General features: G+C 41.2%; 1 protein-coding gene across 1 annotated transcript; it reads left to right on the top strand.

Annotated features, from left to right (window-relative positions):
• Positions 1-2,907: 2,907 nt before the first annotated feature.
• Positions 2,908-23,421, top strand: LOC117382174 (sprouty-related, EVH1 domain-containing protein 2-like). The gene is made up of 6 exons (XM_033979264.2): positions 2,908-3,459; positions 15,964-16,165; positions 16,996-17,164; positions 17,252-17,316; positions 19,725-19,898; positions 20,029-23,421. The coding sequence occupies exons 1-6, from the start codon at positions 3,434-3,436 to the stop codon at positions 20,809-20,811; spliced, it is 1,419 nt and encodes a 472-aa protein (XP_033835155.1). The 5' UTR covers positions 2,908-3,433; the 3' UTR covers positions 20,812-23,421.
• The last annotated feature ends 335 nt before the right edge of the window (positions 23,422-23,756 follow it).

The following is a 23,756-nucleotide window of genomic DNA, read 5'->3' as shown; positions in this document are numbered from 1 at the left end:
GTCCTATTTTTATGTACATGAATCTTTGTCTCCCTCTAGTGGAGATGAAAGTCACATGTTGTTGTTTTTTTGTTTTTTTTTTCTTTGGCTGAGGAGACTTAAACCAGTCTGGTCACCCATATCCAAGTGACTCCTGTTTGGCCCTAAAACCCCACAAGGACTGTTAGGGTGACCTCTGACCCTGTCATGCCCAGTGGGGTGACCTCATTTATCACCTGGATGTGAATGTTGTGATAGGGGGGTCATTACCAGAGCTGGGCCCATGTTGATTTTTAAAGGGGTACCTGGTTGTGCGGGGGGCGCTCTGGGGTATATGGAGTCTTGAATAGGAAGCACTTATGCAGCAGTGCGATAGTTACAGACAGAGTGACGCTGTCTGGGCTGCTGCTGATTGGCTGGGGGCAGGGCTGTACAGAGGTTAGGGTACCACCAAAAGGTCTGTGTGAAAGCAGGACAATGTGGTTTGAGTTAAGGCAAAGCAAATGAGCACCTTTTATATTTAAGAGCTGCTGTGCAAAGACTGGGGCATGATCAAAAGTCAGTTCTAAGTCGTCTAAAAAAAGTATAACATAACACTAACAAAGTAACAAATATATAAATGCTGTGGATTACACATGTCAATATGAGGGAAACAGATGCATTTCAGCGTATGCCCCATAATCACTGCATGAGTAGTGACTTTATAGATGATTAATGGGCGGCTGGTGTTGTATGTATGAACCCATTAACTGTTTATGTAGCTTATACAAGGCAGCTTTGTACAAATTAGCACTCATACCCCGGAGGTTCACTTCTGTTACACGGGCTGTACAAAGGATATCAACACTGCAGACGCACAACATGACTTAAGCACGGTCAGTCTGTCCAAAGTGCAGAGTTTAGATTAAACATTTGGTTGTAACAGAAAGCGATATCATATTTTTGATTTAACATGTTTAGACGTTTTGGACTTTGAGTTTGTTTAAGTGTAAAATGATTGGCTTCTTGGAGCTCTGGGGAGAAGGTTTTCTGGTGGAATACTTTTATTATAGGATCTATGCTTCAGGTCTTATAGTTTTTGTAAGTGGTTGTCTTCATAAGCCAAGTTTATGTGGATACGTTTGTCATTTTGGTCAAGATTTAGCTGCAGGTCCAATTCTGTTTATTTTAGTTACACACTTTGTTAATATTTGATTTATGGAGCCAACATAAGTTATTAACACGGGGATTCATTATGGAGTTAATCACTTTTGTGGAACAATGTGCTGGTTGTTCCTTTTTCTTAATTTAGTCTGAAAAACCTTGTTGCCATTTGGAAAACCCACATTTTTATGATATTGTAGGCCTGCTTGGTGTGAAAGGTTTGAGCGCTGCTGTTGAAACAAAGCAAATTATATGAGCAAGTTTAGTGAGTTTGAAGTATTATAATAACAATTTTGTGAGATTTTTGTTTGACAGGCTGTTCTCGCTTCATTAGCATCATAAAAATATAATTATAAATAAGGTTTTGCTTAAAATCTTACTTCCCTGGTTGGATATGCGCAGCAGATGTGACATAAATGGAGGTAAGACACATGACCATTCACACAGACAGTGGTTCCTTCTTTTCTGCATCACTCGAGGAAAAAACTAAAACTTAAAACACAACTTTGCCCAAAACAATCCATCTTTCAAACAATCAGGGAATAATTTAGCTCCATAAATGTTTCTTTTTTCATGTTGTGTGTCTATATAAATGTTATAACAATCATATGTAAAGCTCATCTGATTTGAAAATACAAATAAATAACAACACCTAGGTCTATATTGACTTAGTTTAAACTGTTCCTTGAGAAGCCTTGTGCATTTTGGGTAAATTATTCATATTCAGCTTTTATTCACAAACTGCACTTGACTGATACAAAATATAATAAACATTTACCAGACGTACTAACCCACCAAACTAATTAAAACTAGGAATACATGAAAATATGTTATGCATCTGTAATAATACATAGTTTCTTTTTTTATCTGCACAGACTGTACTGACATGTTATGGCCACACGGGGGCAGTGTGCGCTTTATTGAAGTTAAGCAGAATGAGTTAAAGCAAAAATAAAAAATTATATATATAAAAATAATAATATATATATATATTTTTTTTAATTGTCAAAATATAAGAGTCAAGCAAAGTTTTCCAATACAAAAAAATAAATAAGTGATGGATGTGTATTTCCCATTACCTCATATTATTCTCTGAGACAGCAGTAGCCTACACCTGCGCATGCGCATTAAGTAGCCTCTTCAGCTTATTGTATAAATATGATTTTGCTGTCTGTAACATGTCATTAATCATCAGACAACCATTTTAATCCATGTCTGTTTGATCAAGAGGCGTTACTTGTAGTGTGGTGATCAGTCCACGTGAGGGCGCTGCAAATCTACTTCAGCATTAAACGAGCTGCTCACATGAATCACACACATCTAACTTTATAAGAGTGGGCTAGAATATGTTATAAGGAGGAGGCCAGTGCAGGTAAACCACACATAAAAAAAAAAAACATGTCCAAAGCACTGACCACATTAGTTGATTATAAATGTGTTTAATTTGAAGCTGAAATGAAAAGTGTGTCAGGGAATTATGTCCATGTATTAACTCATATTTTCATATTTTATCTTTGCAGTGAGGAACATTGATTTAGCCAGACGTCTGTGGCTGGTTGTCCATGGGAACTTCAAAGTTAATTTAGGAACAAAGGTGACACGTCCGGAATTAAAATAAAGGATCAAGGGGGGGTGGTAAAAAAAAAAAAAGGAAAAAAAAGAGGGGGTGGGGGGGTGGCAATTTTAGGGCCCCTACGGTTTTGCGGCCATTGTGGGTCCTCTACTAAAATGTGGGCCTACGTCACCGCTTCCGCCCTGTAGATACCCCCCTCCCCCATCTCTCTCTCCCTCCCCCGGCGGAGTTGGAGCTGATCGACTGCCTGCAATCCAACATGGAGTAGAGATGGGGCTCTAGCGGGGCCACCCCTCGGTAACAGCGACGACGCGCTTTTTACGCACAATTGGAACGGGAGTTGTCGGTCGAACCATGCAGCTCGGGACTTAAAAAACAAAACAAAAAAAACACAAAGCGCGTGCCTTGTGTGTGCTGAGGGACAAGACGTGGAGAAGCGCAGAAGACACGGCTACCAAATTGTCTTGTGTGTGTGTGTGCGCTACGTTACCAGCTGGAAGACGATGGTCTGTTGAAGTTGGGAGCTCCAAAACGCGATCGTGCGTCTCTGGGAAGTGTCGGAAGAGAAAACGCGAGGCACGGTCGAAGGCAACGCGTCCATCAACCGACACTCAACACCACAAAGGCGCAGGGGGATTTATGCGGAATTGGAGACAGAATCGGAGAAGCAGCGGTGAAAGAATGACGAGCGAAAAGTATGCAACCGCCGTGGAGTATTACCTTAGGTGAAGCGAGAAAATGATAGAAGAAACACACCCTAACGAGTAAGTACAGCCATACACTTCATATCTTTATTATGTGGCTTTTCCTGTGAGCACTGTGGATACAAAGTTGGAGATGGCACAGGCAACTTGGAGGAATGCGCAGCGCTGTTTATGGATGAGGCTCGTGATCTCTGTATTTTCTTGTGTTCGAGCTGCTGTTGTAAACCTGTGCTTTGACTTTGCTCTGGAGAAAGGGGGTCTAGGGCCCCAACATCGGGTTTGACTGAGAAAGCTAGAAGAGAGGGGGAGAGGAGAAGGAGAAGGAGGAGGGGAATAAGCGTGGGTGGATCGGAAACATTTTCTGAAAGGGTCTGAAGCGAGAGAGCACTAGCAGGCCCTGTTGCAGTGTAACTTCAAATCCACTCTACGCCCCCAAGTTACGTCTTTTTAAAACGCACAAACGGGCACTACGAGTCACATTATTCCATGTGCGTCTTGTTCACGAAACGCAACAGCCCGTGCCGCGCTTACAGGGCCAATTTGGCTTCGCTATTTGGTCACATCTGTGTGTGTTTGCTTCCAACCGAAGGGGAAGTCTCACAGGATATGAGATATCCGATATGCCCCATCCGCCATCTCTTTCACAATCGCCCTCATTTGCATAACCTACCGCGCTCCATTCATAAAAATACCAACGGTAAACGACAAGCTCCTGAAAAAACACCAATACGGCCTGTTATTCTTCGCTGGTGGGTTTTATATCGTGGAACTATCGTGCGTAATGCGTGGCGTAGTGCGTCGTGCTGTTGCGAAATGTGGCTAATTAAAAAAAAGAGATGTAAGACGCTGTAGGCCCATACTTGTCCAATAAACCCATATGTGCGTCCTTAAACCTTTAAAACTTACCGTACCAAGAATGAACAGCCGTGTGAAACATACTCTCCAATAATGCAGAGCAGGTGACGAAGCGCTTTTAGTCGCTCTCTAAAATAAACACCGCTGCGCCATTGAGACAACACTATTTTAAGCTGGTGGTTTCTACTGCAAAAAAAATGGCCTAGGCTACACATTATTTCTAGCTTTGACTACGGTGTTTTTAGGGTCTGTGTTCGCCTGTGAACTGTGCCATCGGCTTGTTCCTTTGGGCTGGTGCCAAACTACTCCACAGTCAGTGTTGGGAAGGAATGCCCCGCTTTGTAGTTGTGTGTCTGCGGGGCGGAAAGGCGCAGGGAACCGGAGGGCATGTTTGCGCTGCGGTGGCATGACGCGGGCGGGCTCATTCATAAAAAAAAAAAAAAAACACCTCTCACTTCAGTCTGCATGGCTCTGTACCACTGCCATGTGATAAGTTGCAGGTTACGCAGTGAAAAGCCAGTGCAAAGACGTTGCTCTGCGGATGATTTGAAGTTCCCCTGGCCTGCTCTGCTTCTCTGCTTTAGAACTTTGTCACGCTGAGGCCACATAAGTCTCATAGTATATTATAGGTCAGGCAATAACAGGCTTAAAACAACCTCTCCTTCCGGGGAAGCTGCCACTGGCCATGACGTGTAATTATGAATGAATGGCGTGATGATTACCCAAACCACACCCACAAAAACACTCAAAGGACTCTTGAGTTTAGCACAACAAACCTGCTCTGTAAGTGTAGGCCTACATGTGTTTTGACTTTCTTCGAAATTGCAAGGAAGTCCAAGCCTGACCTACCTGCCTTCCCACCTGTCAGTAACTCTCACAAGCTCCTGTTGTTCTTAGGTTGGGTTTGTTCAAATGTCACCTGCGCGCCGCAAATGTGCACAAATGTTTTAAGCCAGATTAAAGCACAGAGATCGCAGACGAGTCCGGAAGCGGCGGAATAGTTATGTTTGCTCATTATCAGAAGCATAAAAGAATCATAAAATGCATGAGGCTGACATGGCACACCTACAGCAGAGGGTGTAGTCTATGTGCCACAGTTCAACCTCTGTTCTTTTAGATATTTATCTGGCCTCACATTATTGACACTAACTTTTATATACTTTGACTCACAATGTGTTAACTGCTCCCTTCTCGCTCGTTTTACTCGTGGTGACGGCGCCGTGACGTGATTCCTCTGACTGTATTACAGGCAGAGCGTAAGAGGGGAAAAGCTGTTCTCTCATTTCTGAGTTTTATAGAAGTGTAAGATGCCCCTTCATGCCTTTAATAGAGCCACAACAAAAGCAGGGGAGGGGGGGAGAGTATTGATCCGGTGTGTTCTGCTGCAGGGCCACTATGTGCACTGTCAGTATTGGACAGGATATGCCTGGTGACATTCAGTTAAGGTCAACTTAGATACGAAACACAATCCCACAATCCCATCCCAGGACAAAAAGCTCTGTCCAACTGGCAAAAACGACAGCGATGAGTTAACACGTTTGCAGGGTCGTTATGTTCTGTCTTTTCGTTTTTAGTGCAAGGAGCTTTTCATATAGACTGTGGAGCATGTGCAAAAGACTTGGTTAAGTACGAACATAATTTAAAGTATTAGGAATATTAGAAAAGTAGTGTATGCGTAGACCCATGGCTTCAGTAGTTTTAAGTTAATATGCAAATAAAACACAACCTTGGCCTTTAAAAAAACAGCTCAGTCTTTCTTTCTTTTTATACTTGTAACTACTTTGAACTAAGTGTTGATACTAAGGAAATGCTTTGATACCGCTGTAATTTTCAACTCAAAATGGTGGCATTTTCGCTCATCCTTCATGTCTCTTATCTTATACTAGTTTATAGATCAAGAGCGTTCTAAAACTAACCCGCAACGGCCCTAATTTCCTTTTTAAAACCCCTATAACCGTCATATGCGCAGGTCTTTAGATTCTAATGAAACTACAATGAACTCCCAGATGAGTTTACCGTAAAACATCTGTGCTCAGTGTATGTGATGAATCTGAGCCGCTGAAACCTTGTGTTTCCTGTTTACATGATGTCTTTACTCTTTATTGCCCACCTGCTACACCTGTTATTATCTTTATATAGAAAAGGCGACGTCGCAAACAGGAAGTGCCGAATTAAGAATGGAAGCCACAAACTGACGATGACCGGAGACAAAGTGTGAGATGAAAACTCCGCAGATAATAATGACGACGTGATTATAATAGAGTCATACGTGCAGCAGTCGTTCACGCAAACCCTATAGTCTGGCCTTTGTCACTCTGCTCCCAGCTCGTTCAGACGCTTTTTTTCGTCTCTTCTGTTTCTTTGGGCTCCCCCTCCTCACGCTCAGTCGCATCATGTGGGGCTGATCCTTGTTCTGTTCCTGTATTGCACAAAGCAGATCATCACTGCTGCTCTTCACAGTTTTTATCTAAGTGCTCGAGCCGGACGCCAAACTGTGACCTCAGATTCTGCCTGATCTTTACTTGTCAGCTGACGTTTTGACCACGATTTCGAAAAAAAAACACAGTAGAGTTCCTGTTCACTCCTTGTTTACTCAACATAGCACCGGTAGTAGGCCCTTATTCTGCACAACTTTACTATGACCCTTATGTTTGGGGAATCCCTTTGTCTTTAAATAGCTGTTGAGTCTGAGCAGGTCTGAGTTTATGTGGTGCTAATTAGGTTGACGTCCTGTTTAAGTTGTTTGTCCTTGTTTAGTCCAGGTATAACAACGGTTTAGTGGCACTACATCCCTCAGTACAATGTTCACGCAAACAATCGTAGCACTAAGATGAAATAAGAACACGAAAGCGCTGCAAACCGTCAAAGAGGATGCATTCACACTTCTCGTTTGGTTGTGGTTTGAGCCCAGTTTAGTCCGGGTCTAGACGTGTGTTGGTTTAGTACTGAGTCTGATCTAGTCCCGGTTCAGTGCTGCTTTATCCGTTATGGCATATTTTTACTTGAGAAGCAGTTTTATTTTATTTTTGCACGTTCAGATATATATTCTAGTATCACCTGCAGGCTCTAAATGATCCAGCCTTAAATGTAAAAGTACACATGTAGATTTATTATTCAAATTTTGATTTATTGAGCAAAGCCAAAACAATATATTTATGTGTTACTGTATTTTTTATTTTATTTTTCTTTTCTTTTTATTATTATTATTATTATTATTATTATTATTATTATTATTTTATTTATTTTATTTATTTTATTTATTTTATTTATTTTATTTATTTTATTTATTTTATTTTTTTATTTTTTTATTTTTTAATATTAAGGTTTTGGTATTGCCTAAGACATGGGTGTCCTTGTAACTTTTCTTACTAAGGGATCTTGAAACATATTCGAAGCGGAGGGCCACAAAACGGTGATCAGTACTTTGATTTCAGATGAGTGCATTTGATATAGTTTTGCCGCCACCACCGTACCTTTTAATAAAGCTTGGAACGTTAATTTTAGGTCTTTGTCACAACGAAATGTGATATTATTGAGGTTATAGTGGTAGAAATACTTAAATTGCTAAAAAAAAACGTCTTTATGATCAATTGGGCCTGTTTGGCAGAAGGTCTGACGGCCAATAAAAATGGTCTGAGAGCTGCATATGGCCCCAGGACCGTAGTTTGGACATCCCTGGCCTAAGAGGTAATTCCATAACTGTTACCTCTAATGTAAACAAGGGCCAAAGCTCAACTAAGTCACACAATAGTTATTATTCGACAAATGTTTGTTAATGGAACGTTCGAACTGAGGAAAACTTGTTCTGTATCGATGTCGTTGATACGTTTTGTAACTTAGCGCTACTTTGTCATTTTTTTTCTTCTTTCACAAATTGCCACATGTCTGAAACTATTTCCAACACATTTTCCCAACAAAATAGGGACATAAAACAAAGTGTCGTGATGTGCTGCGAGATTAATCACAATCAAATCGAAATCTATTTGAATCAACGCAATTAGCAAATCGCAAAGGCTGCAGTCCTGTAAGTACCATAATCTCCAAAAATACTGCATAAAAACTGCTAACCCTATAGTTTAGAACTGTACAAACATGTTCTGAAATGTTTACAGTTCTTTTATTAGTTTTATATTATATATTTCAGTCTTTTGTCAATTTTTGTGTATTTAAAATATGAACTTTGAACAGAATCAGTGGATCAGTCGCAAATCCAATCGCAATGGTAGTACTTGTCAGAAAAATCATAATTCGATATATTCCCCAATCGTTCAGCTCATCGCCAAGAAAATTAACCCAACAAAAATCAACATGAAATTATGAAAAAATTGTGATCATAATCTGATATCTACAGTCAAAGTTTCAAAAGTGTGTCTCTAGTTTAGCTTATTCTTTCACACACTTATCGCTTTTGGTGTCTAACCTAAACAAATATTCTGCGTAGGTTTGCATTACCTTTAAGTTACTTTGCAGGACACTTGATAGAATACTTCACCACAACTAGGCCTGTACTTCATACTACACTTACTATATAAACTTTTTGTTCATTATATGGAAGCTGGAACAATACTTTTTTAGGCTTAATGTTTATCGTGTGAAGTTTCTTTGCATTACTGTGAATTTTTTGTTTATTTTTTGGCTATATGATAAGATTTGAGCTGTAAAATCTGAATTATAACTTCTGTGACTCATTACAGATGCAAACTATGTATTAACTAGTACTACAGTGTTTCATTCTGCTGTTTATTTACTGCAGCTCATGATTTTTTTAACAATATTGTAGATTTTGACTAGTTTTTGTGGTTTAAATCTGCTCTCATCAGTGGCATAAATCAGTTTCAGTCTTATCGTTTATCGCGTGTATTTACTTTACTATCAAACTTTAAAATGTGTTATCAGGACAGGCCTAACCACAACGTACATACATACAAAGCCAGATATTGGAGTAATGAGAAAAACTGTATTTATTTATTTATTTATTATTTTACACTGCACTCAGCCACATTCATCTTGTAAATTATAATGAAAAAGTTTGAAGAAAACTAAATTAGTGTTAGAACTGGTCATATGATGAAAACCTCTGACAGCTGACGGCTAATGTAAATGAAATTAACCTGATCAAACAGATTTGTGGAGGCTTAGAGAGTCACCGGGCTCGACCTGCAGTTTTAGGTCCTTTTTATAAGAGGATACAGCGTGTTATAATATGGGTTAGGTGGCTTTTTAGTTGCCTTTTACAGGTTTAGCAGCAATCAGCTTATTGTTAGCTGCTTTGTGCTCCTAACGCCCGTTTTGTTAATAGGCTTCCTTCTTTAAACAGTGAATCCTTCCAGCATATACCGTATTCTTGAAGTACTGAATTGTGCTAGACTTTCCCTGAAGTTTTTAATGGTTTTCTCAGAGGTCACACCTGAAGGTCACACAGTTTGGACCATAGACGGTATAAAGACGTGGACTAAGTGAGTGTGACGTCAGCCACAGCGTTCGGCTCCAGTTACATGAAGCTCGTCGAGGCTGGAGCGGTTATAGGAACGACTTTGGAGCGTAGTTTTATATTTGTAATTCCGACCGTGAGTATCATAGCAACCAAAGAGCCAATCCGGAGCGAAGTTGTTGAAGATAACGCACCCTTCCCGCTTGCACCTCTGGTTTTGCAAGGGGGCTTAGCAACGCTGTTAAACCACATGTGTCAAACTCAAGGCGCAGGGGCGAAATCTGGCCCACCATGTCATTTTATGTGGCCGCGACAAGGTAAATTAAAATGTATGACTGCCTTAAAATGTCAGTTTATCAGTAGATAGGCAGTTACACAGTCATTTTTTTTTTACATGAAATTGAGTTTGACACCCCTGTAACCATCAAACCTGTTCACGCTAGCGGGAGCAACCTCGTAGTCTGTTTATTAATGTTTTTATTTGGCAGTCCTGTCCATAAATCAAGATATGAACCCCAGGATCATGTAGACCGGGTTAATACGAACATTTTAAAACCAAAATAACGAGTCTGACAGCAGCAGTTACAGAGAAAGGAGCCACGGTTTTTCAATAGAAAGTGAATTGGAGCCAGAGTCGATGGAGCCGGAGCCCGAGATCACTTCCTATTTGTAACGTGGCGTCTCGCAGGTTCGCTCTGTCCTTTTATTAAAACAGAATATGATATACAAGTCATGAGTCTTCATAAGTTTAATGTTTCACACTGGTGCAAAGTTGTTTCATTTTATTAAAGTATTTCATTGGATTACACAGTAAACTCAATTCAAAATGAAGTTTGTGTTTTTAATTTATTTATGAATATATTTGATCATATTAATTTTTTGCCAGTCACAGGATCACTGCATGACTCTCGTTTCAGTAAAAATGAAAATAAACGCTGGATTTTATTTCTTTAAAATTTCAAAGTACAACATCTTGCTACAGAGAAATACTACGATAAACGCTAATACTGAAACTACTTTATGCCACTGATGCATCAACAATAATGCAAGATAATCCCAGTAAACCATTTTTAAATAAACACTATCATTAAGTGTCATGCGCTGTTATAAATTAATACCTGAATGAAGCAATAATCAGCCACAGAAGTTACGTTTCCAACTCACTACAGTTCAAATCTCAACAAAAAATACCCCAAATCACCTGAATTTTCCAAACAAATTGTATTCATGATGAATTCTGAGCAATTATGGAGCGCAGCCTAGGTAAATATAGGCATTTTATATAAGCATTTTTAATTTAAAATGTGGAAAACTGGGAAAAAAAAAGACAAGGCAGGTTTATTTGTACAGCACAATTGGTACACAAAGTCATTCAAAGTGCTTTACAGGATAAAAAATCACAATAATGGCACATCAAAACACAAATAATCATCATGAAGTTAACATTAAAAGAGAAAATAAAGTCTTAGCTTAAGCATTTCCACTTAAATCCGTGTACACATTGCACAGTTGTTAATAACGCTCGGCCCCATTGGTCACTTTGGTAATAGATGTCATCGGCTAACACTGCTGTGCCTTTAGTAGCTCGCTGTTATGTCAACTGACACATTGGCTCACACAGGCACAAACAGGCCGTGTATTGTGCTGGGCCATGTGAGCGCTCCATATAACTGCAGCTGATTGACAGAAAGCTGATCAAATTCCCCCTCAGGAGCCGCTAGTCTCAATACTTGTGAATGAACTCGTTTCACCTCGGCACATTATTATTTCGACTGGCCCGAGCTTGGACATAGTAGAGGACAAACGTGGCTGTGTAAATGGAAACGCTCAACTGGTTTGCGTCGACGATGGATTCCTTCATCGCAAAAAGATGCCATCGTTAAGTTTTATTAGTTGTTTAGAGCAGGAAAGGCATGTGAATGTGAGATTTTAGCTAAATTGTACCCAGATTAGATGCGCAAATTCACTGTTTTCATATCCGAAACTTCTGGTCTTAAGTATCTGATTCCCGACATCAGCCGATACCAGCGCAGATACAGCGTTTATTTCCTTTAAACTAAAATAAACTAAGACAAAACTGATGCAAATGTGTTATGTAACTGTGATTTAGCTCGACGACAGATCGACAGAACAGTTTTGTGTAAGTAAAACCTCAAACGCTCAACACTTTTTGAGGCGGCCAGGAAATAAATTCATATGTCCAACCAGGATATCGGCTAAATATGTGGAAAACCGATACCCGATCCGGTTGATATCAGATCCCATCAGATCGGTGCATCTCTAACCAGATAAAGTCAAACTGAAGCTGATTGAGGAGATTCTGGTGCATCACGTTTACAGACAAAACACTAAAATGACAAATTCTTCTGTGATTCTCCTGATTTTTTATATATTTTCTGCTTTGATAAAGTCATAAAACCTCTTCTCTCAGCTCATTGCATATTTCACAGCCTGTGTTTAGAAAAGTTTGCCGATAATTGCAGCCTTAATCGAGTCTGTTCCTTAATATCGAAATGGAGTTTGAAATTTTAGTATCGTGACCACACTACTCCAAGGTCTATCTCTTCGTTTACCCCTTTTATTTACTATATTTTCTTCTCCATCCAACAAGAAACTCCGCAGTTCAGTTCCAGATGTAGTCACTGTGATAGTTATTGCAGTACTTTTTGAACTACTTTTGTGTGAAGTAATAAATTGCATGTATTATCTGGACTAGAGATCGGCCGATATTGGGTTTTTTCATGGTCGATGCGGATGCTGGTTGCTTTACCGATATTTTTGGGGCAAATTCAGATTTTTTTCTCCTTTTTTTTTGCCAAATGATGCAATTTTTATATACAACAAACTCACCTACACCCCTTTTTTTAATCATAAACCTTTAAGAGACCAGCGCAGTCACGTTTCGAGCGCTTTTGTTTGCGTTGAAGTGTTCAAGTGTTTATTTTTTAGGCAGCACGTCAGCTCAGACAACATATCTGCCTGTGCTGGAGGTTTAAGACCGACGGACATTACGAAAAAGTGCAAATATCAGCTCGAAATATGGGTCTGCGTCTGTCGTGGACTACAGCACGGCGCTGTCTGGAGGTGTGTCTTTCTGTTGATCAAACCAAGGAGTGGCATGTCGACTTATCAGAGGAAGTATAGTCACCCTTATCACAAATGGCTGCCCTCGCTGGCCTTTCTATCTGCCACACGATACGCAGCGTGCTTTCTCCATTCTTTGTTTTATAGTATTAGGAGCATACTGCCTCATTTGTTTCCATGTGTTCCTCACTATCACGAATGTCACGTATGCGGGAATCAATACACAAACCAAAAGTATGTGCGTCTTAAACGGCCATTAGCGACGCTTTAGAGAAATGGATAAATACTGACAAACAAAACATTGGTTCGGTTTCTCTCCGCGGCAGAAGTTTGGTGAAATAAAACCTTTAAAAGATCGTTTTGTCCTTAGACTCGGGTTATAGACCTTTTAATGCTTTCTAGTGATTTGCTCAGCTGTGCGTTTTACCATGTAATATCTCACTATATGGAAGGGGTGGGTAATTAATTAAATTTCAATCACTTTATTGAGGCTTGAGGCTTTTAATTATCAGATCTAGCAGCCAATCATGAAGCAGAATTGTACTTTGAAGGAGTAATGCTCATTTTTGTGCCATATTTCTCATCTTACCTTTTCGATAAATGCATGTTGTGTCTTTGTTTGTAGCTAAAGTTATAAATATCAATGTCATTTAGGTCCTATATTATGCAAAAATTAACTCTTGTGAGCGTTAAGCCGTGTTAAAATATTACTACCTCATCAAAATCAAGCCTGGAGTTGTGTTTTGTTTCATTCACACACGTTTGAGTCACACTTTTTATTAGTTTGTCTATATTTCCAAAGCTCAAAACGCTCTGTTCCACTTTGTGATGTCATTAAGTGGTAGTTTTTAAGTCAATAGCCACGTTTTACCTTTAGTTCAATAGAAATGGGCAATTCCAGAGCTGAAATCATCCAAATGATTCACATAAAGGTGCGGAGTATTTTCATTTTGAGAGAAGAACACGGCCTAAATATGCAGGATTTGTGTGTTAAACGTGCGAATGAAACAAAACACAACGCCAGGAATGTTTTTATGAGCAGACAACATTATAAAATAGATCAGAAAATAGAGTAAAACTGTCTCTTTAATCTTTGCAGCGTGTAGTTATCAGCGCAGTGACTATATATGTTGAACAGTGCCCACGATAGTTAAACCAATTGTGACTCATGATTAGCGGAAGTCAGCAGAGAGTAAATTACACACTTGGATAAAAGACATTCACAAGACGGGGTTTATGTGCAGGCTCGTGGCATTGTGTGAGGCTGTAGGACCACTTTGAAGTAGTACACACCCTGTTGGCTCATGCTGATAGGTCACCGAGGTCACGAAGGATGACGATTTTTACCTTATCACCAGGAAGAGTGCGGTGAATCATTAAAGATATGGTTTTGATTCCTGGCAAATCTGTGCGCCCCTTGGTTCTTCTCATCATTTCATCAAAACTTGCACATGAGCTTGCTTAGATCTGTGTAAAACGTGCGGTTGAGTAGTTCCGGTATCCGTCAAACTGTGTGTAAAATGTACTAAACCGAAGCGGGTAGGACCAGTAACAGGTGGATCACAAGTAGAAGTTGTTCATGGTTAATTTGTTATCCAAATGCGCACGCTTTATAACAATAAAATCAAGCACACAACCGCCCACGCGTCTACATGTAGGACTTTACGATTGCGGTTGAGGAACGGTTAAACTCAAAGATGACATTAAACTGTAGGTTAATGGGTAGTTATTCATTTAATGTTCAGTTAAACAGCCAGTATGTCCAAAAAACGGCTGACAAAACGGTGAAAATGTGGAAGTGGTAGCTTGTTGGGAGTTTTGGGAGATACTGAGGAAGGCGATGGATAATGATTTCTTTGTTTGATAAAATGTAGACCAGTATTTCGCCTTGTATTTTTGTTGTTTGAGCGTTATTGTAGAGATGTGAATATCAACAAAGTGAATGATTTAGGCGCTCTGTTGATTACATTTCATTTCTGCCACTCCTAATGAAGGGGACAATCATCATTACACGTTCTAGAGCTTGTCTTTTGATATTTTTTATTTGCTCAGTGACCAGAAAACGGAAGTAGTACATTCGTGGATCATGTAAACGCTACTATTCCTCATGGACCTAACCTTCATTGTGCAAATAAGACAAAACAACAGACAACGAATGAACCTGGCCTTTTGAGCGAGCAGCATCTGTGTTTTAGTAGCCCATGTAAAGCATGCATGGTTTGCCTTATAACATGAACACTAACAAGTGGAGGAAATCAAGTGTAATTTGATAAAGGCAGTCAGGAGGAACATTTATTTAAAGAGGCTATGCACACAAGCGCACGGTCCATGGCTCAGGCTGTGGTTGCTCCTCTGCAGGGTGTTTGTCTGCTGTCATTCACTCACTTTTATGAATGTGTGTGGGTGGGAGCTGGTGAACCAGTTTAGCCACCTGTGTGTGTGTCTATGTGTGTGTGTGTGTGTCTATGTGTGTGTGCCCATGTGTGTACCGCTCATCCCTGGGACTGTCTGTAAGCTAATTATATAACAACACCTTTCTCATTCACTCCTACACTCATCTCCTTCCTTCGTCTGTCTTTTCACTGTTCTCTCCATCCTACGGCCTCACACCAAACAGACAAACAAACAGATGTACATCCTGTTATTGTCAAGCTCAGGTCTCATGTTTAGGGTTCATGTTTGACTCTTGCCGTTTCACCAAGTATCAGTTATGTATTGTAATCCGCAGGTTATAAAGTAAATGCAATACTTGTGTAGAGGATGTAGCGTTTGGGCACAGGCCAAGCTACTTTGTTGAATAAACTTGACGGTTAAAGACGTAAAGTAAATGAAGTGTATTTTCAGTGGCGCCGTGTCCCTGTGTGCACACTGACTTGTCCTGTAAAACACCTCCCACCGCTCCACTGCCAGGACCAAGTTGTGACTTCAGACACCCTCAAACATTCTGCTACAGTGTGAATCCAGCCCTAAATAAACTCGTCTGCTATTAGCTTAACTCCTCTTAACTGGTAGATTCACAAATGACATACTTGTTTTATATGAAGGTAAAGTGTTTATGATGAGAGCGTTTGCATGGATTAACAGACTGTGACGTTCCATGTTTTTGTTTGTGATTGATGTGATGCAGTTGGGTGATTTTGCAGCTTTGTGTCTAGTTGGTAAAAGGGTTCTAATGTAATTTCCTGCCTCCGCAGTGACAGCTACATCGTGCGTGTGAAAGCAGTGGTGATGACTCGGGACGACTCGAGCGGGGGCTGGCTGGCCCAGGACGGGGGAGCGCTGAGCCGTGTGGGAGTGTGTCGCCTCCTTCCCCCAGAGCTCACACCGTCACCGGCCACAAGCACCCACAGCCGCTCTCAGTTCCTCATCCACGGAGAACGGCTGCCGGACAAACAGGTACTGGTTAGATCCTAAAGTTACAATCTACATAACACGATGTTCATTCAGACTTTATAAAACTGCTGCTGGTTTTCATTTGTTTAGTTTAGTCAAGTGAAAAAGTGTGCCAAATCCAGGTCTGATGAAGTAAATGTCACTTATTGTTAGCTGTGTAAGGCCCTGTCCACACAGACTAGAGCTCCAAGTTATCCATAAAGATTAAGTACATGTTATCCACACAGAGCAGGAGTTTTGGGGGGTCTTTAAATGACTTTTTGAAACCAGGTCATAGAGTGTAAAGACGTAAAAATACAGTTTATGTAACTGCACAATTACATCATATCCGCATCTTTCTTAGATGAAGACATCCTAGCCCCAGCATTTTGTATTTTCTGCATAATTTACTACTTACTTTTATATAAATCTTCTGCTGCATCGCCACCCACAAGTGACACAGAGAAAATAAATAAATCCACGGTGGAGATAGTCTCCATTAAGTCTGTGTTTAGACCATCCTGACAGCTTTATCTTTATATTGCAGTGAGAATCAGAAGTCCTCTCTCTTCTGCAGATTTTAGATCCATGTTGTTTATTCTGAATCTGCCTTTTTATTTACAATTAACAATTTTTATGCACTTGCCCCATGTCATCTCTACCCGTTTTTGTCACTTTCTGTGGCAACACACTCAGGCCCGGTATATGTGTTGCAGTGGTTTTAGACATTTTGAACAATCTGTGTTCCACATTTACTGAACCGTTGCTCTGTCTGATTTTAAACTCCAGCCTTTTGCCTCCGTGTGGATGTAGCCTGTTTAGTTCTGTCTTTGACCTGCATGCTGGGCTCTTAGGTGATTCTGGAATGTCCGCTGAGGAAGGACCTGGTGTACACCATCGCTACACCGACGTTTCACCACTGGAAAGTGGAGGACCGAAGGTGTGGCCTGTCCTTCCAGAGTCCAGCTGATGCCAGGGCTTTTGACAGAGGAGTCCGGAAAGCTATTGAGGACCTGGCTGAAGGTGCACACCTCGCTCCTAAAATTCATGAGTGAATTATATTCTTTAGTCTTTTTACTGTGTATTTAATGTCGACGTTTCTTTTTCTAGGCTCAACAACTTCATCTACAGCACTCCAAACAGAAGGCGAACTTGGGGATGATGATGTCTTTACTGTAAGTCCTTTACATTTGCTGCTTTGTTTGTGCTTTGTGGCTGTGAGATAATGCCTTTACTGTAAATTAGTCTGGACTAGACTGAACTGTTAAAAGTCTGACTGTTTCAGAATGTTTCATATTTGTTGGAAACCCAAATGAAATAAGGTTTACTCTAGATCTGACAGTTGTGCTATGCATCTTAAATCTGTATATATGCACCCATATTTTAGGACATAATGCAGGACCCCCTCCCTACGACCTGCCACTACACATGATAAGTGTGTGTTTTTGTGTGTCAAGGCCCCTCTATCTTAAGTAAGCATGGAGGAGTCCCTCCCACCACTCTGTAACTGAACACCATGAGCAGCAGGCCAGGTCACGGGGTCACTTCCTGTGTCCCACCACCTCCCTCTCCACTGGTAACACCCCCACCCTCCCAGCAGAATAAGAGCAGAGCGACCAAACTAGCAGCTAGCAGCTGTTTCCCAGCTTAGCGTGGAGCCGGTGATTTACGAGAGGAAGTGCCTCGTGGTTCATCTTTGACTCGGGCTGTCTGTAAGGGCCAAGACTAATAGGTGCTCTGCTGGGAGTGTACAGCCGCCTCAGAGAGGCACACAAACACACCAGGAACAGGGGAGCCATTGCTGTCAGAGGATGGAGCAAACTGTGAAATTGACCATTAGCTTTTCAGTTTGGTGTTGCCATTAAGAGATAATTCTCTTCAAATGAAACAATGTCCTCTTTTATTTCAGTCACAACTGCTTCTGTAAAATTGATGTTTACTGGGAACTTGAAGCAAAGTTTCTAATATTTCCCAAGAACATTGTTCCAATCCCAGTCTGAAATACCAAGTTGTAAATTCTGATGCATTTGTTAAGGCCTGCTTTTACGTTCTTCCTGGCATGTGTAAATGACCTTTACTAAAGTTAGCTGTGGCTCTCATGGACAGGGGAAATAGTGTGGCAGATTTACAGCCTCTGGGCACAGCACAGGATGGTGAGACTCACGGATGGATGTGTTTCCTAAAGGAATGCCTTTCTCTTACATTAACCTTGGTCCCTTTTACTGTCTTTATTTTGGTTCAATGACAGCTCACATACTGAGCAACCAGAGGAGAACCCCTGGTAAAGCTTTTCAGGCATCTTTAATGATGAATTATCTTGAGCATAGCTTAAAATGCATCTTGTCCAGCCAGAGACATTCATACACAGTGGAAGATGGTTCAGAAAGAAAACTCCACTATTTTCTTCCAGCAGAAATCTGGTCTGTGTTTTGAATTAGTTGCAGTTGTGGAGGCCAGAGCAAGAACCCGTTTAAACTGTATTAGCTCCTCCCTCGATAATGTCTTCTCCAGGGGGGCGGAGCCTGGAGCATGTCATGTTATTTTTGGCTGGCTGCTTTAGGGCTTTGTAAGAAAGCTGGGGGAAATTCTCTGCATGGTGGTATCCATGTGGGGAGAGCAGCACTGGACACAGAGCAGGGATATAATGGGGATAGCTTGAGCAGACACACCGACAGCAGATCTAGGTCATATAGTGCTCTCTGTGCTGGTTTTAGCCACTGGAGTGACAGTCAAGCATGCTTTTTGGAAATATGGTTCATTTTAATGCAGTGGAAGTCGAGGAGTAATTTTGTCTTTGTTTTATATTTATATATTTCTCTTGCATTCATGTAAATTAAGTATTTTATCAATCTCAAACCTGGAAGAAAAAGCCAAATGCTGTGCGTGGATTGACTGAGCATTGGCACGTGAAATTCATGCATGTGAATACAAGTGATGTGCCAAAGGCTTTGAGATCGATACGACTTCCTCCTTTCACATTTTAAAATCACTTAAGGCAGATTTATGAAATTACATCTTGCTAAACGGTACCAGGCTGACACCTGTTCAGTTGGTCATTTCACACTCCGAGGGGCAGAATGACAGGAGCCCACCTGCCTGTCAGCTGCCCTCTCTGCTGCCCCTAGAGGATGACCCCCGATGAGCCCCAGTGAAATGTTGTCTCAGATACTGTACATGCAGCAGTCTGCATGTCTGCTGTCTGACCCAGGTTTGAGTGGGCGCTTCTGACAGCTCAGAGAAGAGGCGCAGTATTTTAACTTGCACAAGTAAAAAGAAAAGTGAAAGTGCATGATGAGAGGGAGGAGAGGCCCAAAAGGTAATACTGTGGGGTCTCTGTGTGGGGTGTTTGATTGCATATTTTATCGCAAGTTTAAACATGCGAGAACAGTTTTCACTTGAGTTAAATGTTACGTAGCTTGCAAAACATAGTTCAGGTTTCCTGTTTTTCCCAATCAGAGCTTCGCTGCTGCGTCCTGTTTTTGTTTGTCCAATCGTGGCGTCTTCTAGAACCTCGTATTTGTTTGGGGTCTCCAATCAAAACTTAACTTTCATCCCACATCCTGTGTTTGTTTGTCTCTGACAGAATGCCACAGACAGCTCATCCAACTCCTCCCAAAAGCTGGAGCTTTCCTTGCAGCCGCTCGAGTCCTCACCACTTCCTCACAGACACCGGTGTATGCTGGGACATCGTCATGACTACCCTCGCCATGACCTCCATGACCCCTATCGCCTCTCAGACCACTACTTCCTGGAACAAGTGAGACCCAAAAACCTTTATTCTCTATTAAATCATGAAACATGATAATATTGTACTGAAGCTATCAAAAGCAGTAGTGCTGCTGATAATCCCTTGTGTATCTGGTAACCAGTGTGTTGTTTGTTTGCAGCCGCTGTCTCGGATCCCCCGGCGCGTCACCTTCCAAGAGGATGAAGAAATAGTTCGCATTAACCCTCGGGAACGCACCTGGGAGCAAACAACAGAGCGATTGCACAGTGGGCGGTCGGAGCGCTCCTGGCTCACTGGTTATGAGGACTACCGCCATGCCACAGTGCGGGACAAGTTTATCCAAATGGAAGACACAGAGTCCTATGTGGACTTTGCCAAGACACAGAAAGACTACTACACTTATCCCCTTGCACCAGCCCTGTCCCCCTCAGACTCTGACCCTGCCCTCGGACCCTTGCCTAATAAGGGCCACAGTGGCTCTTGTCACCATGGCTTCACACCTGTGGTCTCCACTCAGCCACGCCCGTACCTTCCAGGCTCCTCCCCCTCCACTAACGGTGGAAAGGGAAGGAAACCCGATGGCATGGACCGCGGCCAGTGTGAGCACTGTGGTGAGGCCTTTTACCTCTCTGAGAACCGCAGAGGCCGGTGCCAGGATGCCCCAGACCCAGTGCGGGTGTGCATCCGTCGGGTCAGCTGCATGTGGCTGGCAGACACCATGCTGTACCACTGCATGTCTGATCCGGAGGGGGACTACTCTGACCCCTGCTCCTGTGATGGCAGCGAGGGCAGCGGTGGAGGGAGGGTGGGCACGCGTTGGCTAGCCCTGTTTGGTTTGTCTTTGGTGGCACCCTGCCTCTGCCTGTACCCCCCTCTCCACGCCTGCCACAGGGCGGGGCTAGCATGTGGCTGCTGCGGAGGACGCCACAAGGCCATGAGTTGAGCCACCGCACTTGGAAACCTTTTTAGAGGACAAACTACCCAACGCAAGCACAGGGAAATGGAAGGATGGGGAACAAATGGGGACAAAATTTTATGGCTGCTCGCTCTTTTGCCTTGGTTCTCTGGGTTTCTTTACATATTCCAGACACTGAAATAAGCCAAAAAAGCAGTTGGTGCATTTTGTAAACAGCCTGGGAAGATAAGCTCCCCCTAATGGCAAACAGTTCTCTCAGCTCTCCACATGGCCATTTCATGCTCTGTTTGTAGTGAGAGAGCTCTTTTTCAGGGGGCCTTTTTATAGCAGACCTATATGTCATGTATAACATATGCAGGTACTTTATACTTTGTACACTGACGTGGCGTCAAAGAACTTGAATTCTTTCTCTTCGTTCTTTTTTGTTGTTTCTTTTAATGTACATGGCCATTTTATTTATATTCTATTCCAATACTATGGCCCACCCAGCTAAACTCCAGTTTGAAGAAAAGTCTGACACTACACCTCTCTAAGTTTGTATGCAGTTTTGTGTGTGTGTCATCTGAGGATCTGTGTGTGAATGTATACAACATGTGCCGAGGCCTTTGTTGTCTGCTCTGCATCTTATGGTTAGCCCATGTATATAGATTGCATTGCTCTCTGCCAACAACTTTGTTGGGTGAAAGACGTGTGGTACTCTGCTCATCCTAATCATCTAATATCCCAAAGAGTAGTGTTTTTAAATTATTTATTTTCTCAAAAAAAGAAATAAAATAAACTACCAGTGAAGTGATTCTTGGTAGCAATGACTAGAGACGGTGCTTCAAGTTGAACCTTTAGCATCTGTTTCCCTTTCATACTGTGCCTAGACAAATTATTACTCCAGTTTAATTTAAAGTCTGGGCTTACTGTAGTGTACCTTGGTCAATTCAGATCCATCCTATACTCACAAAAACCTGGTCTATGTCAATGGGGAACAATAAATCGATGTATACTTTGAAATTGGTGCCTGTTATGCCTTAATAGGAGATGAGATGCTCAAACTCAACCCCCCGAAACCCAGTCGATGTCAGAGAAAATGAGCATGGTTTAGGCTCCAAGCAATCAGCCTCATTACACTGTCAAAAACATGTGTAAACTATTTTTATACACAACACATTTGAGTGTGATAAATAAGGACTCCAGTTGCCTGCGATGTACAATCACTTCCTTTGTTTAGGTCCCGCCCTTTAGTCGAGCCAACCAATTACAAATCAGTATTCTGAAAAGAAAATCTGCTGCCAACAACGTTTCAAACTGTCCCCGAAAACTGTGGTTACAACTAAAATATTTATATAAAGAGACCTCAGGTATGAAACCCAATTGCTAGTGATTTTGCTGTCATTGCTGTATGATCAACTAAAGCAGAAATCTCTTTTTACAGTAGTTGTCAATGTGGTGACTTGTATTTTGTTTGCCAAAATATTTCAATATTTACATCATTATGACTTGATGTAATAAAACAAAAAAAAATCCTTAAAAATAGGCAAAATTTGTGTAGTAAGAATCACAACAGCTACATGAGCTATTGAAATTACAGGTACATCTCAATAAATTAAATTAAATGTATATAAATCCACAATGAAAACAAAAAAACAAACTGTATTTCAAGCGTCTGATCGTGATGGTTTACGGTTAAACAATCCCACATACAGTACATAGTCGCGTTATGTTTATGTACTACAGGATTCATCAACTTTTTATAATCTATAGTAACGATTTATTGAGATGTGTCCGTACGTCCTCTTGCTCCATCTGTGCAAAAATCACCAACATTACCCATCATGCATTTTGTTAAACGTCAATGTGATGTGAACATGTGAGAAAAAAACACTAAACTTTAAATTCTTGACCAAACCTGTACAACGTTATACTACGCTCGGTAACGATACACATAAAAACATGCAAGACATCATTCACTACCATCTTAGATTACAGTGCCAAGGATATGTCACTGACTGTAGGTGAGTTTCCAAATGCGTGAGGATGTCCCTCTTCCTCTTCCTCTTCAGTCTGTTTCATACATCCTGCCCTGTGTAGTCCTTTAAAAACGTCCTTGCCATGTGTCTGTCTGAGTATCCCAAATACAATTCCCCGGGAAGATCCTAAATAAATATCACTTACTAACAGCTATCTCGTATAATCGGATCATGTGGTTTCAGGTAGGGGCTCATAAGACTAGAAAGAGAGTGTGTGTGTGTCTGCTGGCTTTAAAATCTCCATCTTGTCCGATGTTTGGTGCGCGTTCCTCATGTCAGAGCCATTTACAAGTGCCTGAACGCATCCTCTTTATTTTCTTGTGTATTTAAAGGAAAATAAACTCCATGTAATTGAATTAGACCCATTTTTTACGCTTAGTATTTTTACCTCTGTAAAAAAAGAGCAAAATTATATTATATATATCAAGTGTATGTTGTACATTTTTATTTCTATTTTGTTTTTTAAAATAACTTTCTAACATGTACGATGGATGTAGCTCTTGCTTTTGAGAAGAAACAGGAAGTACTTTGTAGATATGGAGGAGTGGCCAGGTCTATGAGAAAAACAGTGAAAATGTGTGTCTTACTTTCCACCTCCAATAAAGAGAGAAAACAGAAACCTGGAGTCTGTGTACATCCATTGGTTTTCATTTATCGTTCAGAAAACTTTCCCTGACTATAGTGGTGCTCATTCTCACCTCTGGCAAGTGGGTTCAGCCTGGTAAGCCTCTTGTTGGACTACGCAACATTAAACATAAAAAGAATAAAGTCCAGTCTGATATCTGCTCTAAAATCTTTCATTTGAATCATCTCTGGACAAGTTGGTTCCCTTGTACTTTGTGTGGAGTTTGAGGAACACTGTCCTAGTAAAACTCCAGTCTTTAGTCTGATTCCTGCCTTCCCCACTGCCTCCCTCCGCAGCAGGAACATGTGATAGCCATCGAAGACGTGGGG

The sequence above is a fragment of the Periophthalmus magnuspinnatus genome, chromosome 15 (genome assembly GCF_009829125.3).
Source record: "Periophthalmus magnuspinnatus isolate fPerMag1 chromosome 15, fPerMag1.2.pri, whole genome shotgun sequence".
In the NCBI taxonomy this organism is placed as follows: domain Eukaryota; kingdom Metazoa; phylum Chordata; class Actinopteri; order Gobiiformes; family Gobiidae; genus Periophthalmus; species Periophthalmus magnuspinnatus.
The sequence above is the reverse complement of the archived record's forward strand: the minus strand, read 5'-3'. Positions and strand labels throughout refer to the sequence as shown.

Excerpts from the sequence above, each read along its gene's own strand:
- LOC117382174 (XM_033979264.2), top strand. The coding sequence starts at position 3,434 with ATGATAGAAGAAACACACCCTAACGA. Across the intron at positions 3,460-15,963 it reads GAAGAAACACACCCTAACGA|TGACAGCTACATCGTGCGTG; the intron begins GTAAGTACAGCC and ends CTGCCTCCGCAG. Across the intron at positions 17,317-19,724 it reads GGGATGATGATGTCTTTACT|AATGCCACAGACAGCTCATC; the intron begins GTAAGTCCTTTA and ends TGTCTCTGACAG.